Source organism: Labrus mixtus, chromosome 12, assembly GCF_963584025.1.
Source record: "Labrus mixtus chromosome 12, fLabMix1.1, whole genome shotgun sequence".
In the NCBI taxonomy this organism is placed as follows: domain Eukaryota; kingdom Metazoa; phylum Chordata; class Actinopteri; order Labriformes; family Labridae; genus Labrus; species Labrus mixtus.
In genome coordinates, this window is record NC_083623.1 from 17,965,297 (window position 1) to 17,983,772 (window position 18,476).

Genomic DNA, 18,476 nt, shown 5'->3' on the forward strand with positions numbered 1-18,476 from the left:
CCGCCCTGTTGGTGTAAAAACATATTAATTTTGCCTGGGTCCACCCTTGTACGGTGAGTAATCAACCTACACTGTAGCCTTGTTTGAATATTTATGGAGAAATGTTTTTGTTTGCTTTTCTGTTTTATTTATTTAGTATTTCCCAAACAGGAAGAACACAAATGCATCAGGTAACATTTTATCCAGATATGTAATTTTATACGTTTATCATGTGAAAATAGCTTTGTTCGCATATGTGCAGCATATTCGCCATATTTTAATATTCATTTGGGGTCACCATGGGGGTCACAGGAACAGTGATGGCTAAGCCACTCCCCTCATCACGTTTGCATGACCATCTTTTTAATTTAATTTACATTTTCGCTATGCAGAAACTCATTTCTTAGTCCTATTTTATTATTAATGATATTAAAGTTAGTTGGGTAGTGGTTTGGTTTGCTGATCCTTTATTACGTTTTGTTCGTGATCCATGGAAGAACTCACAAATTTAAAAAAAATGTTTTAGGGGTTTTCGTCACTGATGATAAACACCTTTGGGGGACACATTAGACTTTGGACAGGGACCAAAAAGAGTGAAACTGTTGCTAAAGGTTGGTTTGCTCCATAGATTGAAAGACAGTGATTCGCTTCCCGGCTAAATTCTGTTTGTACCAGAGACTGTAAATATTGATTTGTGTAGCACTATAAGCTACTAGGCTACTTTAATAGCTACTGACTGCCACCTAAAACAGCTGCACACTATCAGACGGAGCAGCAAAAAATTGCGACTTATTTATGGCTAAACAATAGCGCCATTTCACATTTGGCTATTAATTCAACTTTAAAGCAAAAATGTTTAATTTTGTCTTATATAAGTTTTTCCCATCGCCATTTTGGAGACACAGGGCACTTCTGACTTGTTTGCGGAGAGTCCTTTACAAGTTGCAGAGGACAACATCGTGAGCTGTGATTGATCCTGTATTCAGTTTAAATACTTTATTTGGGCGGGTTATCAACAGAGAAGTCGCTCTGCTTATTCAATGGAAAAGAGTTACTATATAATGAGCGTGTTTAAGGTTATTTTTAAGGCCATTGACACCATGTTTAAAAACTGTCCTGTGAAGTCCTCCTGAGGGAGCTTGCTCATTGGCTGAAAACGTGTGACGTCATAGCCCGAGAGCGCCACTGTGTGTGTGTGTATATGTGAGAGAGAGGGGCAGCGAGGAGTGTGTGTGTGCGGTTCAGGGAGGGTGAGAACAGAAATGTGATCGAAAAGGTGGAAGAAGTGAAGGAAATACAAAAGGGAGAGACACAAAGTCACAGGTCTGAGCGCTAAATTCAGGGATTACACATCCGAGCACAAACTTGCTGCTGGAGTTGTCCTTACCGGTGCGCAGAGGTGGGAATACTGGGGGGGGGGGGATAAAAAAGCTCCGGGATGTTGGACTCCCGCGTCCCTCACTCCGGCGGCCCGGGAATCACGCGCCATTGAAGGGGGGTGACACTGTGCATGCGCTTTGGCTCCACTGAGTGCACGCTCGGGTCGGTCGATGCGAGCACAGTGGCGTGGCTCTCGGCCTCCATTTGCCAGTTTGTGTTTACGGTCGAGGGATTCAACGAGACCCCAACAGCGGCCGCGACGGCGTGCAACAGTTTGAGTTTCACCGTAAAAGGGTCTTCTTTGATCGGCACGAGACATTCGGCGGATGTTGAAAGGTGAGGCGTTCGTGAAACCTGCAACTTTTCCAACTTGGTTAGTGGTGGAGCGGGCGGCCTGTATCTTTGCGGTGTGTGAGGAAGAAAGAGCTGCTGTTGAGCAACTTCATTTTTTTTTTGTTGCGTGGTTTTTATTTTAATAGGAAAAATAGTTAGACGGAGAAGAGTTGTTGGTTTGCGTAGTTACACCACGTTTGTCTCGATTAACACCTTTATACGACAGCATCTGTGCTGGTGTGACTGTGTGTTTGGGGAAATTGATCCGGGGGGAGGCAGGAATACAAGCAAACAGGTATGTTGTCCTGGTTATCACTGTCGTCGACGGATATTATTTTATTTAAGAGGCATACAATAAGAGACATTTATAAAATGTCTGTTTTGAATGTACTTTTTTTTTTATAAATAACACCGGCCTTCCCGAGCATTTCAGCCATGTCCTCGGGTGGCTATCAGGCAGGCTATTGGTCAGTCAGATTCTTTTCACGAAGGCAAAGTCCACTTTTCTTCGACTGTCAGACAAAACAATATAAACTTCCATTTAATATCACAACTTTGTTCAATTTGTTTATATTTAGAGAATGAGGCCAAGCCATGGCTGTGTTCAGATGTTTTTATTTATTTATTTATTTAAGTCAATCTTTTCTGATTTCCTCCTCAATTTGTTACCTGATGGCTCAGTATTTGTCCAGCCTGATTTCACCATCATATAATATTCATGTTTTGGTAGTTTGTTAATGCAAAATTGCATATCACAACAAACATATATGGGATTGGATTAACTACCATAATAGACCAGGTGCAAAAGCAGGTCGTTGCTGTAGCTTGTCATGATACATGTGGCAAACAAATGACACATTATACATACTTACACAAATATGCCTGAAACACCAGTTCATCATAGAACTACATATCACAGAGGCTGTGCTCCATTAGGACCTCATTAAAGTTTTCAGGAGGGAATGGTTTGATTCTCACTTGATTTTCTATTATATTATATTATTAAATACATAGAATTCACTGTGTAGTGGGGATGTACTCTTGTGACACTTTGAAACATTACCCACACATGACATAACAAGCACATCATGACATGTGGCACAGTAACTGTTTAACCTCGATTGTCATGTTTTCATGACTGTGGGAAGCTATAATCATTATTGATATTGAAACTCAATTAATTGCCCAGCACTACATTTGAGAGGCATCAGAGTTTATTTTTCTTCCGGTTTACACCATATTAAAATGTCAAGTAATTGCTTTTCAGAACCTCCCAGCAGTTGTTTGATTTATACATTTATTTATTGGGCACTTTTTTCTGTTTCAGGTTTTCTGATTTTTATTGCTTATTATTATGTAGTAAGACCTGAAAAGAGGTGTGCATCTCTGAACATCACTGTACAGTGTAATTAACATTCTATCATTTTCTGTTAGGTGTCATATGAAGTGGGACAGTCGTTGGTCACGACTGCTAAAGACTCTGAACCCAAATCAATGGAGGACCCACCTGCATCGATGGAAGAGAAGGAGTTGGAGGGGAGTGTGACAATCATCCCTTCGTCAGATCTTCATCCTACCATCCCTTCTTCATCTCCTCTTGTCCATACCTCTGCAAAACCTAATATCACAAGTGAGACCATGATGGACCCTACAGCTGGCTCGAGGGCAAATAACAACTGCAGCCCTGCTCTCGCTTTGCGTGCTCAAGCCAGCCCAACCAAACAACATATCCCTTCTTCATCCCCTCTTGTTCAAACCACTACAATACCTTGTTTCCCAAGTGAGACAGTGAAGGTACCAAACGCTGTCTCAATGGCTAATAACGACTGCAGCGAAGCTCTCTCTTCTCCTGCTGAAGCCAAACCTGCTGAAACACCACCCGCTACCTTTGATGGGACTATTGGAACCAACCCAGATGTCCCACATATCCCATCTTCATCCCCTCTTGTTCAAACCACTACAATACCTTGCTTCCCAAGTGAGACAGTGAAGATACCAAACGCTGTCTCCATAGCGAATAATGACTACAGCCAAGCTCTCAATTCTCCTACTGAAGCCAGCCCAGCCAAACCTGCTGTTACACCGCCCTCTACCTTTGATGGGACTATTGAAACCAGCCCAGATACCTCAAAAATCGCATCAGCGTCTGACTCCCTGACAACCACAGGGACAAGCCTTATAAACCTATCAGAAGCGCCTTCACCGTCATTGCCTGTTTTGCCACCTACCACATTTGGCAATAGAGACCAGCAGGAGGATTTTCCTAATGTTTTGACATTCAAAGGAGTTAGCATCACACTGGAGAATAACAGTGTGTGGAAACAATTTAACAGCTGTGGGACGGAGATGATTCTTACCAAACAGGGACGCCGCATGTTTCCGTACTGCAGATATCGTCTGGCAGGTCTGGACCCTGATCGGCTGTATAGTCTGGTTTTGTCCATAGTTCCTTCAGACCAGTACAGGTACCGATGGAACCAGTTAAAATGGGAAATCAGTGGAGCTGCAGAGCATCAGACACAGGGTCTGATTCGGGCATTTGCTCACCATTACTCACCCGTTCGAGGATCGGACTGGATGGGCAGCTTGGTATCTTTCTACAAACTCAAACTTACCAATAATCCTGAGGATCACGATGGGCATATAATCTTACACTCCATGCAGCGCTACATTCCCAGGATTCATGTGATTCCTGTCCCAGATGGGGACGTATTCACTCCAGACAAGCCTGTGGTTATGGGACCAGAGAGCATGACCTTCACCTTTCCACAAACTGAATTCATGGCGGTGACAACGTATCAGAATTTTCGCATCACGCAGCTGAAAATTAATCATAATCCGTTTGCAAAAGGCTTCAGGGAAGACGGGAACAACCCTCGCCTACAGCGGGTCACAAATGGGGCTCATCCTGTCGTGAAGTTGGATACTCAGTCTACTGTTTTAATACCGGCTGAGATTAATGAAAACCAGGGGGCTGTGAATCTCAGGTGAGTTTTGTCTTATAGGTATTTATGTGTTTCTTTCTTTCTGAAACACTTTGGAATACAGTCTCGCAGAGTGACTTGTGAAAAGTTATGGGATTCAGTACAAAATCTGAGCTCTTATTTCCAACCTAAGACAGATAGAAAGATAGATTTTTGATGGCTTGTTACAACAACACCCCTTTAGCCTGGAGTATAAACGTGATCTATATGTGTGAAATTATCCAAAAGGGAAAAATCAAGTTAATGCATGATGTGAATTAGGGCTGAACAATATTTGAAAAAAACAACAATAATAATTTTTCATTCTGTGATATATATAATGCGTAAATGACACCAGGTAAATTGTAATGTATGTATATCAATCCAAATGTCAATCAAACAATCTTACTTCTTAGTATACTTTAAGTCGTTTTCTTAGTTATACTCACCCACCAACTACCTTCATCGTAAACAGAGTCCAGCCCTCTGACAGAGACTCTGACTTTGATTTAATATATCTGTCACACCTCAGATAATTTAATAATCATGGTATCGTATAGTTTTCTATTTCTATGTTCTGTATCTCCCCGTATTCATAGAGAGGCAGCAATAGTTTTTCAGTACCTTTCCTTAATTCTTAGTGTCTGTTTTCAAATGAGCTCTCAGATTTAATGTCTTTTAAATTGTTGCTTGAGGTCCCTCCTCTTGAAATGTCACTGGATTATGATTTACAAACTGAAATATCCCAAGAGACAGAGTGTGACTCCTACACTGCAGATTGATTCTTTCACGGTTGACCATGATAACAAGTCAGAGTTCCAACAGGTGACTTCCTCTTGCCAATAAAAATAAAGTATTCTCTGAATCAGTAGTTACGTATACCGCTTGTAGCATTTGATTGATGCGACACAACCGATGCACATCGGCAACTGGCATCAGTGCATGCCACATTAATGCCACTGGGCTGATGTTTGTTAACAGGACTAATAACGATTTTCAAATGATGCATTGGTGCTGTTCATAAATATAATCTCTGAAAGGGGCCGTCTATTTATTCATCATAAAATCACATTCACCCTTTATGAATCACTACTTGCTTACTTAACACTACATCATATTGTGTGTTTTTTGTGTTGCAGCACAAACCACGAAACCGTCCCTACTTCTGTCTCGTCTGAGCAAGAAACTCGACTTGTCCTGAAGCCGATAATGTCTTCCTTTGCTAATAAGGATGACCCGTATGTCCCCTGTTTGAGAGGAAACCATGCCCTTGGTGAGCTTGTGCTTGTTCAAAAACGTCCAACTGAGGAAGCCAAGGAAGAACCAGATGCCACGAGTGTAACCCCAAAGATACAGAAAGGCTTCAGATTTACACCTAAATCATTATCCAGGACTTCAAAGTTCAAAACCTCTACCCCGGCATCATCACTTGGGTACCACAAGCGGAGAAAGAGGATCAACAGACGCTGGGCAAATTCCCGGGGAAAACTGTGGAAAGCTACAGATGCCTCCCCCACAGTCGTCCACAGCCCATCATTAACTGTCGCTATGCAACCAGAGCTGGATGAAGTAGAAGGCCTGCTGTTTGTATCATTTACCTCAAAGGTAAAACACCATATTTCCTGCAACTAATTATTTTCACCTATTTGCATGACACCCAAATATTTATTCAATATCATATAATTGTGTTGAGATTTCACTTGCACTCGTTTAGGTGTTTGTGGTTGCAAATAGAAGTATTTAGCAAAATGTAAAAAGTTCCGTAAAGAGTCAAAGCTTTAATATTCTTCTGCATGACAGGAAGCTCTTGAGGTTCATGTCGGGGACACGCCGGCCAATAGCTCATCTTTTTCCTTCCCAGAATCCCAAACAAGAACTACAGAGTGGAACCAAACAGGTAAGTTGTAATGATCACTTTCACTTGGCTCGTCTCAGTAACAAATAATGAAATGCAGTGCCGCTGTCCTGTAGATGGTATCTAAAATGTTGTGAAAATCCTGCATCTTCTCTTTCTGTTTTATATAAGTTATGTTGTCTCTGGATGGTCCGTACCCAACTTACTATTTTGTCAGCCTACAATAACTATATAATAACACCAGATGAATGATTTTAACCAGGCGATGAGTCTTTAGTAGTGGCATTTCATCTTTCAGCTCCTGGGCCCTAAAGTAGTGCCAAAGAGCCTATAAGAGTTTCAATTCACATTTCACTGTGTTTTTCTGCCGTTGACTGGTTTTATTCATCTGGTATCTACTGACAAAATGCAAAATTCTTTTCAGGGGCAAGCCTAGAATCAAATGTCACAATAACAATTCTTTTGTATTTCAGTGGAGGAGATTGAAGAGGCCGAGGAGGAGAAGATAGCACGCTTGGAGGCCGCCCTGCTGCAGAACCTCAGAGTCTTCAAACACAGACAGGTCATCCATCCTGTGCTGCAGGAGGGTGAGTTCACACAAACACACCAAAACATCCCAGAGGCGCAGTATCTTTTATAAGTCATAAAGTGTTCATGTTTTCTCTTTATGAACTCTTTTTTTCTAGTGGGCTTGAAGTTGTCCTCTCTCGACCCAAACAAGTCTGTCGACCTGAAGTACCTGGGGGTTCTCCTGCCGCTGCCTCCCCCAAACCTACCAAGACAAGACAATACTACAGCTTCTGGTGGTAAGTGAGAAAGATATTTGACAGATTGCAGATTCTCAGTGTATGTTTTTGTTGGGGGGCATTTAATTGGCTTTTGCCTTGGAAGCAAATGTTTGTGTGTTTTTACCTGGGTTCATGAAGATTTACTTTATTGATCCCCGCGAGGGGAAATACTGTTTCTACACTCTGTTAATCAGGCAACTCACACATAGGCTGAAATATACACGTCCTATGGACATGCACTAATGGAGAGATGTCAGAGTGAGGGAGCTGCCCACATCGGGCGCTCCTGAGCTGATGGTGGGGGGGGGGGGAGATCAGTGCCTTGCTCAAGGGCACCTCGGCAGTGCTCAGTAAGTGATCTGGCACCTCTCCAGCTACCAGACCAACTTCCAGTCCTTCACAATAGGAGCAGGAGTTTTCTTTTCCTTGTGGTCATACTTACTTAAACATTTTTATTGGTACCCAGTGGACTGATCTGCATTTCTTTTTTCAGTGGTATGAGCTTATGGAAGAAATCACATTTTATTCAACATAAAATCAGCTAGTTTTTATTTTGGATTACTGTCAAAGAACACAGTAAAAGTACTTCATTGTACACTTGTGCATGTAGTCTAAGAGGTACAACAGAATATGCTCATGTCATGTAAATGTACATTCCGTATACTGAATTAAACAGATAATGACATGGTGATTACATTTGGCAAATGCGTCTTTTTACTGTGGCGTTTCAACCAGCTTTAGCAACATTTCCCACACACAGTAAATTCATTTTTGGTTTCTGTTACTACTGTTTCAAAGAACCTAAAGTCCCCATTAGATCGTTTCTGCATTTTTACCTGCCTTAAGACTTCCAAACATCAAGTGAATTGATAAGATGATTTATTGAAATCAACTGCTGTTTTTACACACCATTTTTTGATGTATCTACTCAACAACAAAGAAGGCTTATTAAGACGCAGCATTATCTGTGCGACAGTAAGCCTGGACTAAAATTCAAGACACTCTGTTGTAGCTTGTATGAAATGCTCATATTTGCCCAATAGCGCCTAAACAAGACCAGGGGGCTGTTGTATGTGTTTGTTAATGGTTGCAGAAATAAGCTGCGATGACTACTCAACCAATCACACATGTTCAGGGCTTCAAGCCCCCTCATCATATCTCCTGAGCAAGGGCGTTTAGGAGATCAAGAAATAGCCCTATGGTTTCTCCAAAGGGTTCTTGTTCCTCGGGAAAGATCCTGCAGTGGAAACAGAGCTGTTGGGATCCATGGAATATTAGTGCGCTGTGTACTTAAAGCTATGCTATTGTTTCCTTCTCAGAAGGGTTACCCTTCATCTCACGCACTGGAAAGACAAATGACATGACGAAAATAAAGGGATGGAGAAACAAGTTCATAAAAAAAAAAGACTCATCACCCTCTAACGCTGATGGTAAGTTTTAGTCAGTGTTCCTTTTTTTATTAATTTAAGTGATTAACAGCCATTTAGATGTTTTAATGTCTCTTTCTTGTTGCTCCCTCAAGGATCACAAAAAAACCTATCTGCCTTCTGCAGCAACATGTTGGATGAGTACTTGGAGAGTGAAGCTCAGTATATAAGTGAGCGTGCTGCTGCCTTCTCCACAAACCCCGAGGGCCTGGTGTCCTATCAGCTGCCTGCCAAGAGCTCCAGCTACGTGAAGACCCTGGACAGCGTACTCAAGCATCGAAGCGTTACTTTACCTGGGGTGGGCAACAGACCCTGCCCGCTTTCCCACAAACGCGTCCACGACTCTGGTGGGACCGCCGAAGTTCAGGAGTCGACAGCCGAGATTACAACAAAGAATACTTCTGGGTCAAGTCAGAGGTGAGGACATGTTTGTTATTTCTCTTTATTTTAAGACCAGTTTCACTTTTTTATGCTTTAGTTATTTAAGCGGCGTAGAATCAGTTTCATTATCAACTAATTTTCACAATGAATTGCTTGGTCTCAAGAACTTTAAAATGAAGTCATTCTTTCCTGATATGTTGAATCAAACATTGACATTTTCTTATTACTTTATTGTCTTACCAATTGTCCAAATCAGAGAAGTGTTTGTTTACTTTGATTTAATGCGTAAAATAGAAGCATATTGATTTCATTGGCATGACTAGTCAGCACACTGTTTACACATGTTACAACATTAAGTGTCCACTTTTTTCAGTTTTTCTGTCATGCCAATTTACAGTTTCACAGCTTTTTCCAGCTACATGTAGTACTAATACTCTGTTTTAAAGGGTGTCTTCATTCATCTCTGAATATTTTTAGATTTCTACTCTTAGGAAAATGGCTGCCGTTGAGCAGATACTTTCGCAATTTGTATCTTTTATCTACACTATTCCCCCAAAGTTGTTAAATCAGTGTCAGTGCATGTTTTTAACTTTATAATGGACAGATACATTCTTCAGAGCAGCACTTAATCAAACTTTGTTTGAAGGTCTAAATGGTTTTGAGTTCTCCTGCTTCCCTTGTAGAAATGTTTCATTGATGCAGCCATGGCTTTTTAAAGAAAAATAATACAATGTGCAACACTTACCTGTTCCGTTCATCCTGCCTCTTTAGATTGTCTACATACCTCCCTGGGGTGAGCCAGAGGCCGGTGATGAGCTTTGGGCAGAACCAGGGGATGACTCATAAACCTCCAGGCTTTACTAAGTCCCAGTTCAACCTGCTGCAGATGGAGCTCGGAGCCATGAATGAGGGTCTGCACAGAACACAGCTGACTCAAGACAGGCTGTCAGTGGCTCTGTCTGTTATACTGACCAAACAGGTATGCAGCATAACTTGGTTTGTTTGTACAGTGAACTTAAAGATGGGTTGTGTCAGTCGTATTTTATTAATACCCCTACCCAACCCTCTTGATCAGATGCAGCCTAGCCAGCTCTTGAAGATGGCTCAGTATCCAAATCCAAATGCTGAGGGACCTGAATGTGGTCAGGACTTCTGCATACTGGGCTGTGTGTGTTCCAGTCTGCAGATTCCCAACAGAGGTCCCCTCCACTGCCAGCGGCCTGACTGCATGTTTGGCTGCGTCTGCTTCAAACGCAAGATCACAAAGCAGACGACCACGGGGGAGAGTGAAGTACAGAACGAAGCTGTTTACTGTAAGAGCGACATTTTTCATACAGCTTCATTCATTATTGTATTCTTGACATTATTTAGAAGGAATGCAACATTTTTATTTAAGTATTCAACTTCTTTTTTTTTCTTACCTTACTTTGATGTATAAATTATGTTACTGGTTTTATTTTTCCTCCTCGGTTTGTTAAAACTTCTGTCGGTAACACAGGCGTTAATGAGATGCTTTATCCCTCCTCAGCTTTGACTAATATGGATCATGTGGTCCAGTCTTGCCCGGGCTCCCATGCTAAAAAACTGTGGAAGTCTGACATTCGTGACAAGGATACAGATCCACTCTCTGCCCCCAAAATGGCTCCTCTGTGGACAGCACCAGCTAAGGCCCCAAAACGCAGCTTTGTTCCTTGTCCAATACAACTGGTAAAAACAACATTTATCTTTTTAAGGCTTTTCCACCTCTTTGTAGCCAAAGTATGATTTGAGTAATGCCTTACATTTTTGTAAATCAAATAAGTTTAGTACCTTTGTTTTTGTATTTGTTTTCTGTTTCTTTTTCATTCCTTGCTCAAAATATACATAAAAACTCTGATTTCAGATCAAAGAGGAGGATAAGAGTCCAGTGTATAAATACTTTGAGAGCATGATGACCTGTGCACGTGTAAGAGGGTACAGAAGCAAGACACCCCCTGAAGTCACAGAGCCTCGGATCCCCGATCCTGAAACACCGAACCCCACGGAAGAACCACAGGACACGAGCTCAGGTAACCTGCAGAAACATGATCTCAGCTCTGTAATGAACGTTCATGAATCAGGTGAGAAAGCAATAAAGATGCAGTTGATACAACATTTAGTTTACCCAGCAACTGAAACTCAGTTTGCTTTCCACCTCTTGACTGGAGGACATGATGTCTGATTTTGTGCCTTTTACGATCATTTGATATTAATTGTTACGCCTCCACAGAAGAAACAACTTCTCATGGATCAACAGTCAGGGAGGCAGGAGTGAAAAAGAAAATCGAGATCCAGTCAGTGTGTCAGTGGGACAAGGACCGCAAAATGATCCTTGAAACTTTGCATGGACGCCTGATGCAGAATCGTCTGTCTCGTCGCTTCTATATCGGACCTTACCGCATCCACCCGCTCGCCAAGATTTCCATACGGAAGCCAAGCGGCTCAGTTGTCACATACAGGGTTCGTGTGTGCAGAATGATGAATCTGTGTGGTAATAACGAGTGTTATAAGCACACAGATTAGTTTATTATAAACTCTGATTGTTCTAATGGATTTGATTATAAGAATCTCCCGATCTTGTCTATGTTCCTGTAGGTGAAGATCAGTAAACCATCAAAAGCCAGTGATAATGAAGATGAATCTGATGACAGTGATGAGGACAATCATGTCAACAAAAGCCTTTTTGAAAACACTGATGCAGAGCTGGAAAACAGCCAAGTTGAAAAGCCAGAGATGCACTTTGGAGTCACACCATTTCTCAGTGGAGTGACACCCGCCGGCAGACTGAGAGCCAGGACCAAATCTGTTGGATCTCAAGCCAACGGACTCATACAGGTCAGGATCAAGGAAATGTCATTTATCGATACTATGGTGTCAGCTTAGGGGAAGCACAACTAAGGGATGTACTACGGAGCAAGATCAACGGTTTAGAAAGGATTGTTACACCTAAATCTAGAGGTTTTCAATGTCATGAAGTTGACTCTTTTAACCGGGCTAGATTATGAGGACATGATGTTCAAGAGTTTTCCAATTATACCTGCTGAGTGGTGGGAATCACTTGGTAACTCACTAAAAGATACAATATGATATAATACAATTCTCTTATATTTGATATATTAAAAGACGGTCATAAAAGGATTCACCACCATGTCTGATAAACTGAAGAATACTAAATGCCCCCTAAAAAGGTCAGGTGCAAGAAGGATACATCTATTCTGTACAATTTGGTGTTTGTTCCTGGAGTGGTACAGAAGTGAAAGGATTGGCATTCTTCAATTTTTAATCGTTTGTAATCTCTACTATACATTTTTCTTATATTGTAGGTAAACGGCAAATCCTACAATCAGGCCAGACTGCTGCTGGGGAACATGGGATCTCTCCATCCAGCCAACCGCCTTGCAGCGTACGTCACAGGCCGCCTGAAAGCCCCTGCAGACATTCATCTTAAAACCTCAGAGGAATCAGAACCTACAAACAAAACCAGCACTCTTGGTGGCCTGCACATAAAGGCAGCAGGCGCAGTAGTCCCTCCTATTATCAACGCACGGAAAACCACTGATCTGAAGACTCCGGCACAGCCAACAGGTAAAAATGGCGTTCTGATCTCTGCAAAAGCACACAGTGTTGAACTTAGTGGAGGCAACAGTCAACTGGAGGACTCTCCAACTGAGAGACCTGCAACCACTGCAGGAATCAAAACTACCTCTACCTTAATGTGCTGCTTAAATGATCTAGTTCCCAACAGAGTATGAGTATGAGGCATCTTTTCAGTGCTGGATTTCACACTCAACACAGAGAAGAACATTTCTAATAGCTCCAATCATGATAACAGATCATGTTTTATATGCCTCAGGATTTAGCTTTAAAGTGCTCATGAAACAACTGAGAGAGCTTTTTGACTTTGCATATTTGTATAGTCCTTTTAAGCTCAAAATAAGTGGCAGTTTTTTATTGTTGTCTGCGTAGCCATAGCACTGGATATGAGATCATTAACATCCTCCAAACACTGTGACAAGAGATAACTTCTAGCAACCTCTGAGGTTCTCGGGGGAAGGGACGTAAAGTTTGAAGAAGCAAATAGTAGGATGTCAAATTAGTGAAGATAATTAATTTATTTCACATCATTTTGTTTCCACACAAAATGTGGTGGAATAGATACAATGCCTGCTGTTCTTTGTCCATATCGTTGCATTGAGTGCAGTTCAGGGAAAATGTGATTTAAAAATAAATAAAAAAAAGACAAAGAAAAACTGTCAAACACCTTCTCTGACTTAATGTCTTTATATATTCATTGAGGTATACAAATCCAGCAGGTATGTGTCTTTCCCTCATCATTTTGTCATTCATTGTTCTTTTTTTTTTTTGCAGCTAAACTTTTCCAGCCAGACTTGTGGAGAAAAGGATCCGTCACCTTGCCACAGAATTCACTAAACCCCTCTTCCATCAACCCTGTCAAGTCTTTCATCAAAAGCCAGCTCAGCTCACTGAACCCGCTCCAGAGCAGCTCCGTGTCCCAGCCTGTCTCTCTCACTGTCTCACCCGCACTGAAAACCCCAAGCTTTTTGGGACAGAGCGGGACATATTCATTCAGGATCTGCCCCCCAGCTAACCAGGGCACCGCAGGCAAGAACCTACCAGGTGTCTCCCTGCCTGGGGGCTTCACCCTCATTCAGCTCCCCAAGCCTGGAGGTAAAGAAGCTGTACAGCACTCTCAATCTGTGAACACTACAAACATGACTGCTGTGGGTAGAGCACCGCCACAAAAGCCTGCTTTGTTTAACTCTGGACACTCTGCACCTAATCTGGATACAAAATGGCTTGAATTTGACATCTTTGCCCGAGCTAAGGAGCTGTCGGACATCCGATCAGCACAGCCTGGAGCCTTCACTAAACAGATGTTTGACGAGAAGATGCGATCAGTTAGGAATGAAAGATTCAGTGCAAGAAAGGGAGATTTTAAGGGCAACACTTCTGAGGACTTAAGCTCCGACTTCTCCGACTACGATGGAGAGATTGACGAGGATGTAAGTGTGAGGAATAAGAAATGCTTATTTGTGGTTTTAAATGTATGCTTAATCAATGATCCTTTTATTATTATGACAATGTTTATAACATCTGCATGTTGTCCTTCAGGACGAGCTTGTGGACATTGAGACTGTGGAAGAAGTAGGACAAGGAATGGCCATCGCCAAAATGAAAGAAGCTGTGCGCATGGCGTTACAGGACTCACGGTACGACATGTCAATGTTGGCACTTAAAACTAAAGGATGTACACAATTTTAACTTGTTTGTTTTTTCTTCCACTGAATGAAAAGTTTCACATTTCTGTCCTTAACACCTTTTGAATCTTCTCCACCTTCAGAGATACGAGTGCCATTGGATTAATCAGCAAACTGGCCATGGTATAGCCTTTTAAGTTTTTCATAATACACAGTCTGTTTGGAGTATACAGTGGTGACAGTATTAGCTGTATTCATTGATTTCTTCTCTCTCCCATTTCAGACTCAATTGGAGGAACAAATTGACGAGGGGTCGAAGGATATAAAGAGGCGGACATCCCACACGGTGCTAGAGAGGCAAAGACGATCTGAGATGCGGGATCTCTACGACAAACTGCAGACTGTACTTAAGAGTGACCCCAAAGCCCCCAGGCTCCGCCTCCTCTCACTGGTCAGTTCAACATCCTCCTCAGTAATGATCGCCTCTTAGTTAGTTATGATGGTCGACAACCTACATGAAATCTGCTTTTCTTTTTTTGAGACAAAGGAAGTGTTTTGTTATTGAACAGATCTGATTTACCACCTCTGGCCTACGCACATCAAATCTGTTAATTTATTTATTAAGGTATAAATGTTTAATTTCTACTTGTAACAGATATGGAGATTAAAGACTATGAAATAAATAAACTGCATCTTGTTATTGTCTTAGATTTCCTTATATGCACTGGAAACAACTTCATAGATTTCCCAGTTTATGTTCACTCCTAAGTGGTCCTCCATACTGTATGCTAACAACTAGCATTAGTTAAAAAGTTACTGCTAACCTCAAACCTGTTGTAGTCCAAATAAATAAATCCATGTTGAATGGCTGCCCACACAAACTGTTTTGCAGATACATTTTTAGTCTTTTCTTTCTGTCGTATTAATCCTCTCTGTGTCACCGTCTGTGTCGTGTTTGCAGGCTGTAAATGAAATCCAAAATCTGGTTGAGACATCCAAAAGTCTGGAGGAGCAGAAGATGAGGCAGGAGTCGATGCAGTCCTTCTATTTGAAGAAGCTCTCCACTTTGTCGGGTGTGTACAGTGATTGATGCATAATTAGAATCAAAATCAGTTTTTTCTTCTACTAAAGCAAATTGCCCTGAAGGAAGTTTAAACACTTGTCTGCTCTACCATCTGATGTTGTATGAATGATTTAAAGTCCATATGATGTAGTTGTTAACATGTTAAAAGAAACATGAAATGCTCCTGCTCATTTCTGGATGAACAGAACAGTTATAGCAAATACAGCACTCATCTGCTTTTATTCAATCTTACGTGTTATGATATTTCCACTCCTCAGGGAAGCCGGATGAGCAGATAAAACACAAGCTGAAACAGATCTTCGAGAAGCAGAAAATCAGAGAGACGAACTCAAAATGGAAGCCATTCTTTTCCAATCTCCTCCAGTCCAGAGCCGCTTTACTAGAAGCCACTTCACCTGAGTCCAAGCTGCAGCCCCCGACGCTGTCTGACTTCTTCACGGACAAGTCTCATCTTCACCCTCTCGTTGCTGCAGCACTTGAGACTGTGCAAAAGAAGCCCACACCCAAGCCAAATTTCGGGCCTCTAGCAGTGTTTTCTGAAGCCATGCTCAATTTTAATGCAACCCCACCACAGGCAAAGACGCAGCCAGGGGACCCTAAGGACCCAGAAGATGAACAGCCTCATGAGAAGGAGACAGTGGGACAGCAGGAGACAGCTGACAATACTCTAAAACCCCAGACAAAGCTCCAGCAACCAATATTTGTAACTACACCTCAGGTCACTAAAGCAGCTACACCTCAGGACACAGAAGGCCAGGCTGGAGCCCCACCTGTTTCCTCTTCCAACAATTCCAAGAAGCCTGGGGATCCTCAAAAACCTGTGCCACTTCCTCTAATCCGCTCCAAGACCGGCAGAATCATTCTACCTGCCTCTCTCAAACCACGTAAGTGAAGACGTCAGAATTTAATCCCTGATTCAAATTCTCTTCAAGTTATATTCTTACTAATGTTTTTCTTTTCTCACAGTTGGTCAAGGGTACTACACACTGATGATCATGAAGCCAAAGGAGGATGGAGCAGGGGGTGGGCCCTCAGATCTGGACCCATCCAAAAGCAAAGACAAGAACCCTTCTGAGTACAACCAACTTCCAACTTTAGAAAACATTCCAATGTTAAGAAAATGTGTCCCAACCACTAAACCTCAACCAAAGCCTCAAGTTGTACCTACACCCGAGGGTGACCATGTCGTCCTCAACAAACAAATCATTGTGCCTTTAGTGGATCTGAAAACAGTCAAGGAGAGGCGCACTGAAGCGGGTGAATTGAAAACACACGGAGCTGCCCGTCTGACTTTCGAGCATGTACGTCAGGTTCCTACGTACATGGTCGAGCCAAAGCCTGATCGTGATCCTCCTGTAGCCCGCCGGCGCAGAGGAAGACCTCGAAAGCACCCTCTTCCTCTTGTCGGTGAAAACGCACAACATGCTGTGACTTGTGAAAGTGAAAGTGAGACATCAATACTGATAGCAGATGTCAAACCCGAGAAAGAGACTGTGGAGGTGACAAAGACACAATCGGAGGACTACTCTCCACCAATCAAACGAGGCAGAGGGAGACCTCGCAGGGATAAAAAGAAGGAACAATTCTTACAGATGTGGAGACCTCCACCTAATCTAACAAGAAAGACTCGCCCGAAATCAGAGGAGGACAGTCCTGACAGGTTTTCGGGCACTTTCCAAAGCCCAGATGCTAAATGCAAGACGAAAGAAAGCCCTTCTCCGGGACATAGAAGCACATCCAGGCCTCTAACTCGAGGTGCTCTAGGAAAGGACTTCCCCAGCGCCAAGAGGCGCTCATGGATAGACGTAGAGAAGGAACTGGAACCAGAACAGGAGTAGTGAAGTCCTTAAATCTTCCTGTCAGTACTAAAGCCAATGCACACAGTCGTCTGACCTCAGTCTAAGCGCTTGGTGCTGCTCTTTTCTGTGTGATTACAAAACTCAGTGGAATTCATTGACCTGCTGAATGTATGAATGAAAGTGAATAATACCTCCCGCGTTCAGTTTTGATAATGTTTTTCTAAAAGGCTTCTTTGACTAGAATGGTTAAAGTCATTTATTACATATCAGTTTTACACAAATGGAAATAACACTGTGAGGATTGTGTAAATAAAACGTGGAAGAAAATACGAGATCAGATGTCACACTGCTTCATCAGCTGTGTGGAATGTAAATGTTAATTTATGTTTGTTTCCATTTTTATTGAGGAACTAGTTTGATGCATTATTTGAAAAATGTTCTTCATTACTAACTCAGTGGAGATCATCTGTAGAAGCACTTTGTTTTTTTTTGTAGAAACAATCCATGATGTATTTGCTTTAATCTGGGTGGTTAGCGGTAATGATCTGCTGTCTGGGGAGTTGATTCAGTAATGCGGTACTACATAAACTCCTGATGATGTGTCACAAGCAATCAAGATGAAAGCTATTAGCCATATATTGTATCTATGAAAATAACCTGTAAATATTGTATTTCTTTTTCTTTTTTTTTTATTCCAGTACATGTATTTTGTGGATGATTTTGAAACGCTGGTTGTCCTTGTGACTCCAGTTACATTTAAAATGTGGGAAATCAAGTGGCCTTTATTATTAATAAAAAAATACTACATGCATTTATTGAAGCAGTCCTCAGTTACTCAAAAACATGAACACTTGTTTACTGGTTTTTGTTCATTTTTTAGATGATATTAAGTTTGTTTAAATATAAATCAATGAAAGAGTGTCTTGGAGGAAAGAATAACCCGTCTTAAATACAGAAAAATGTTCCTGTAAAGAATAGAAACCCAACCTACTATTAGGAAAATGTTTACTGTTTTAAATCAACTCAGAAAGAATGCAGGTTTAAGTCACACTGTGCATTATGCTAACTTTTAATACTAGTCAAACTAAAAAGAGGCATAGGCTGTATGATTTACTTAAAGGCTATGAGACTAAGATTTCATTAACTATTTGATGGACTGAAAGACATACAATCTAAGCCTCACACTGAGCTCCTGATAATGATATTAACTTTAAAAAACATGCATACAAAAGACTAAATGGATCTTAATG

General features: G+C 41.7%; 1 protein-coding gene across 1 annotated transcript; it reads left to right on the plus strand.

Annotated features, from left to right (window-relative positions):
- Positions 1-1,833: 1,833 nt before the first annotated feature.
- magl (MAX dimerization protein MGA-like) lies at positions 1,834-18,037 on the plus strand. Its single transcript, XM_061052416.1, has 22 exons — positions 1,834-1,987; positions 3,127-4,679; positions 5,795-6,260; positions 6,456-6,552; positions 6,984-7,097; positions 7,197-7,316; positions 8,618-8,728; positions 8,821-9,142; positions 9,878-10,085; positions 10,182-10,419; positions 10,635-10,813; positions 10,989-11,154; positions 11,355-11,584; positions 11,720-11,959; positions 12,448-12,709; positions 13,493-14,148; positions 14,258-14,355; positions 14,487-14,526; positions 14,627-14,794; positions 15,305-15,416; positions 15,685-16,311; positions 16,394-18,037. The coding sequence occupies exons 2-22, from the start codon at positions 3,187-3,189 to the stop codon at positions 17,263-17,265; spliced, it is 6,819 nt and encodes a 2,272-aa protein (XP_060908399.1). The 5' UTR covers positions 1,834-1,987; positions 3,127-3,186; the 3' UTR covers positions 17,266-18,037.
- Positions 18,038-18,476: the final 439 nt, after the last annotated feature.

Excerpts from the sequence above, each read along its gene's own strand:
- magl (XM_061052416.1), top strand. The coding sequence starts at position 3,187 with ATGGAGGACCCACCTGCATCGATGGAAGAGAAGGAGTTGGAGGGGAGT. Across the intron at positions 15,417-15,684 it reads GAAGCTCTCCACTTTGTCGG|GGAAGCCGGATGAGCAGATA; the intron begins GTGTGTACAGTG and ends TCCACTCCTCAG. Across the intron at positions 16,312-16,393 it reads ACCTGCCTCTCTCAAACCAC|TTGGTCAAGGGTACTACACA; the intron begins GTAAGTGAAGAC and ends CTTTTCTCACAG.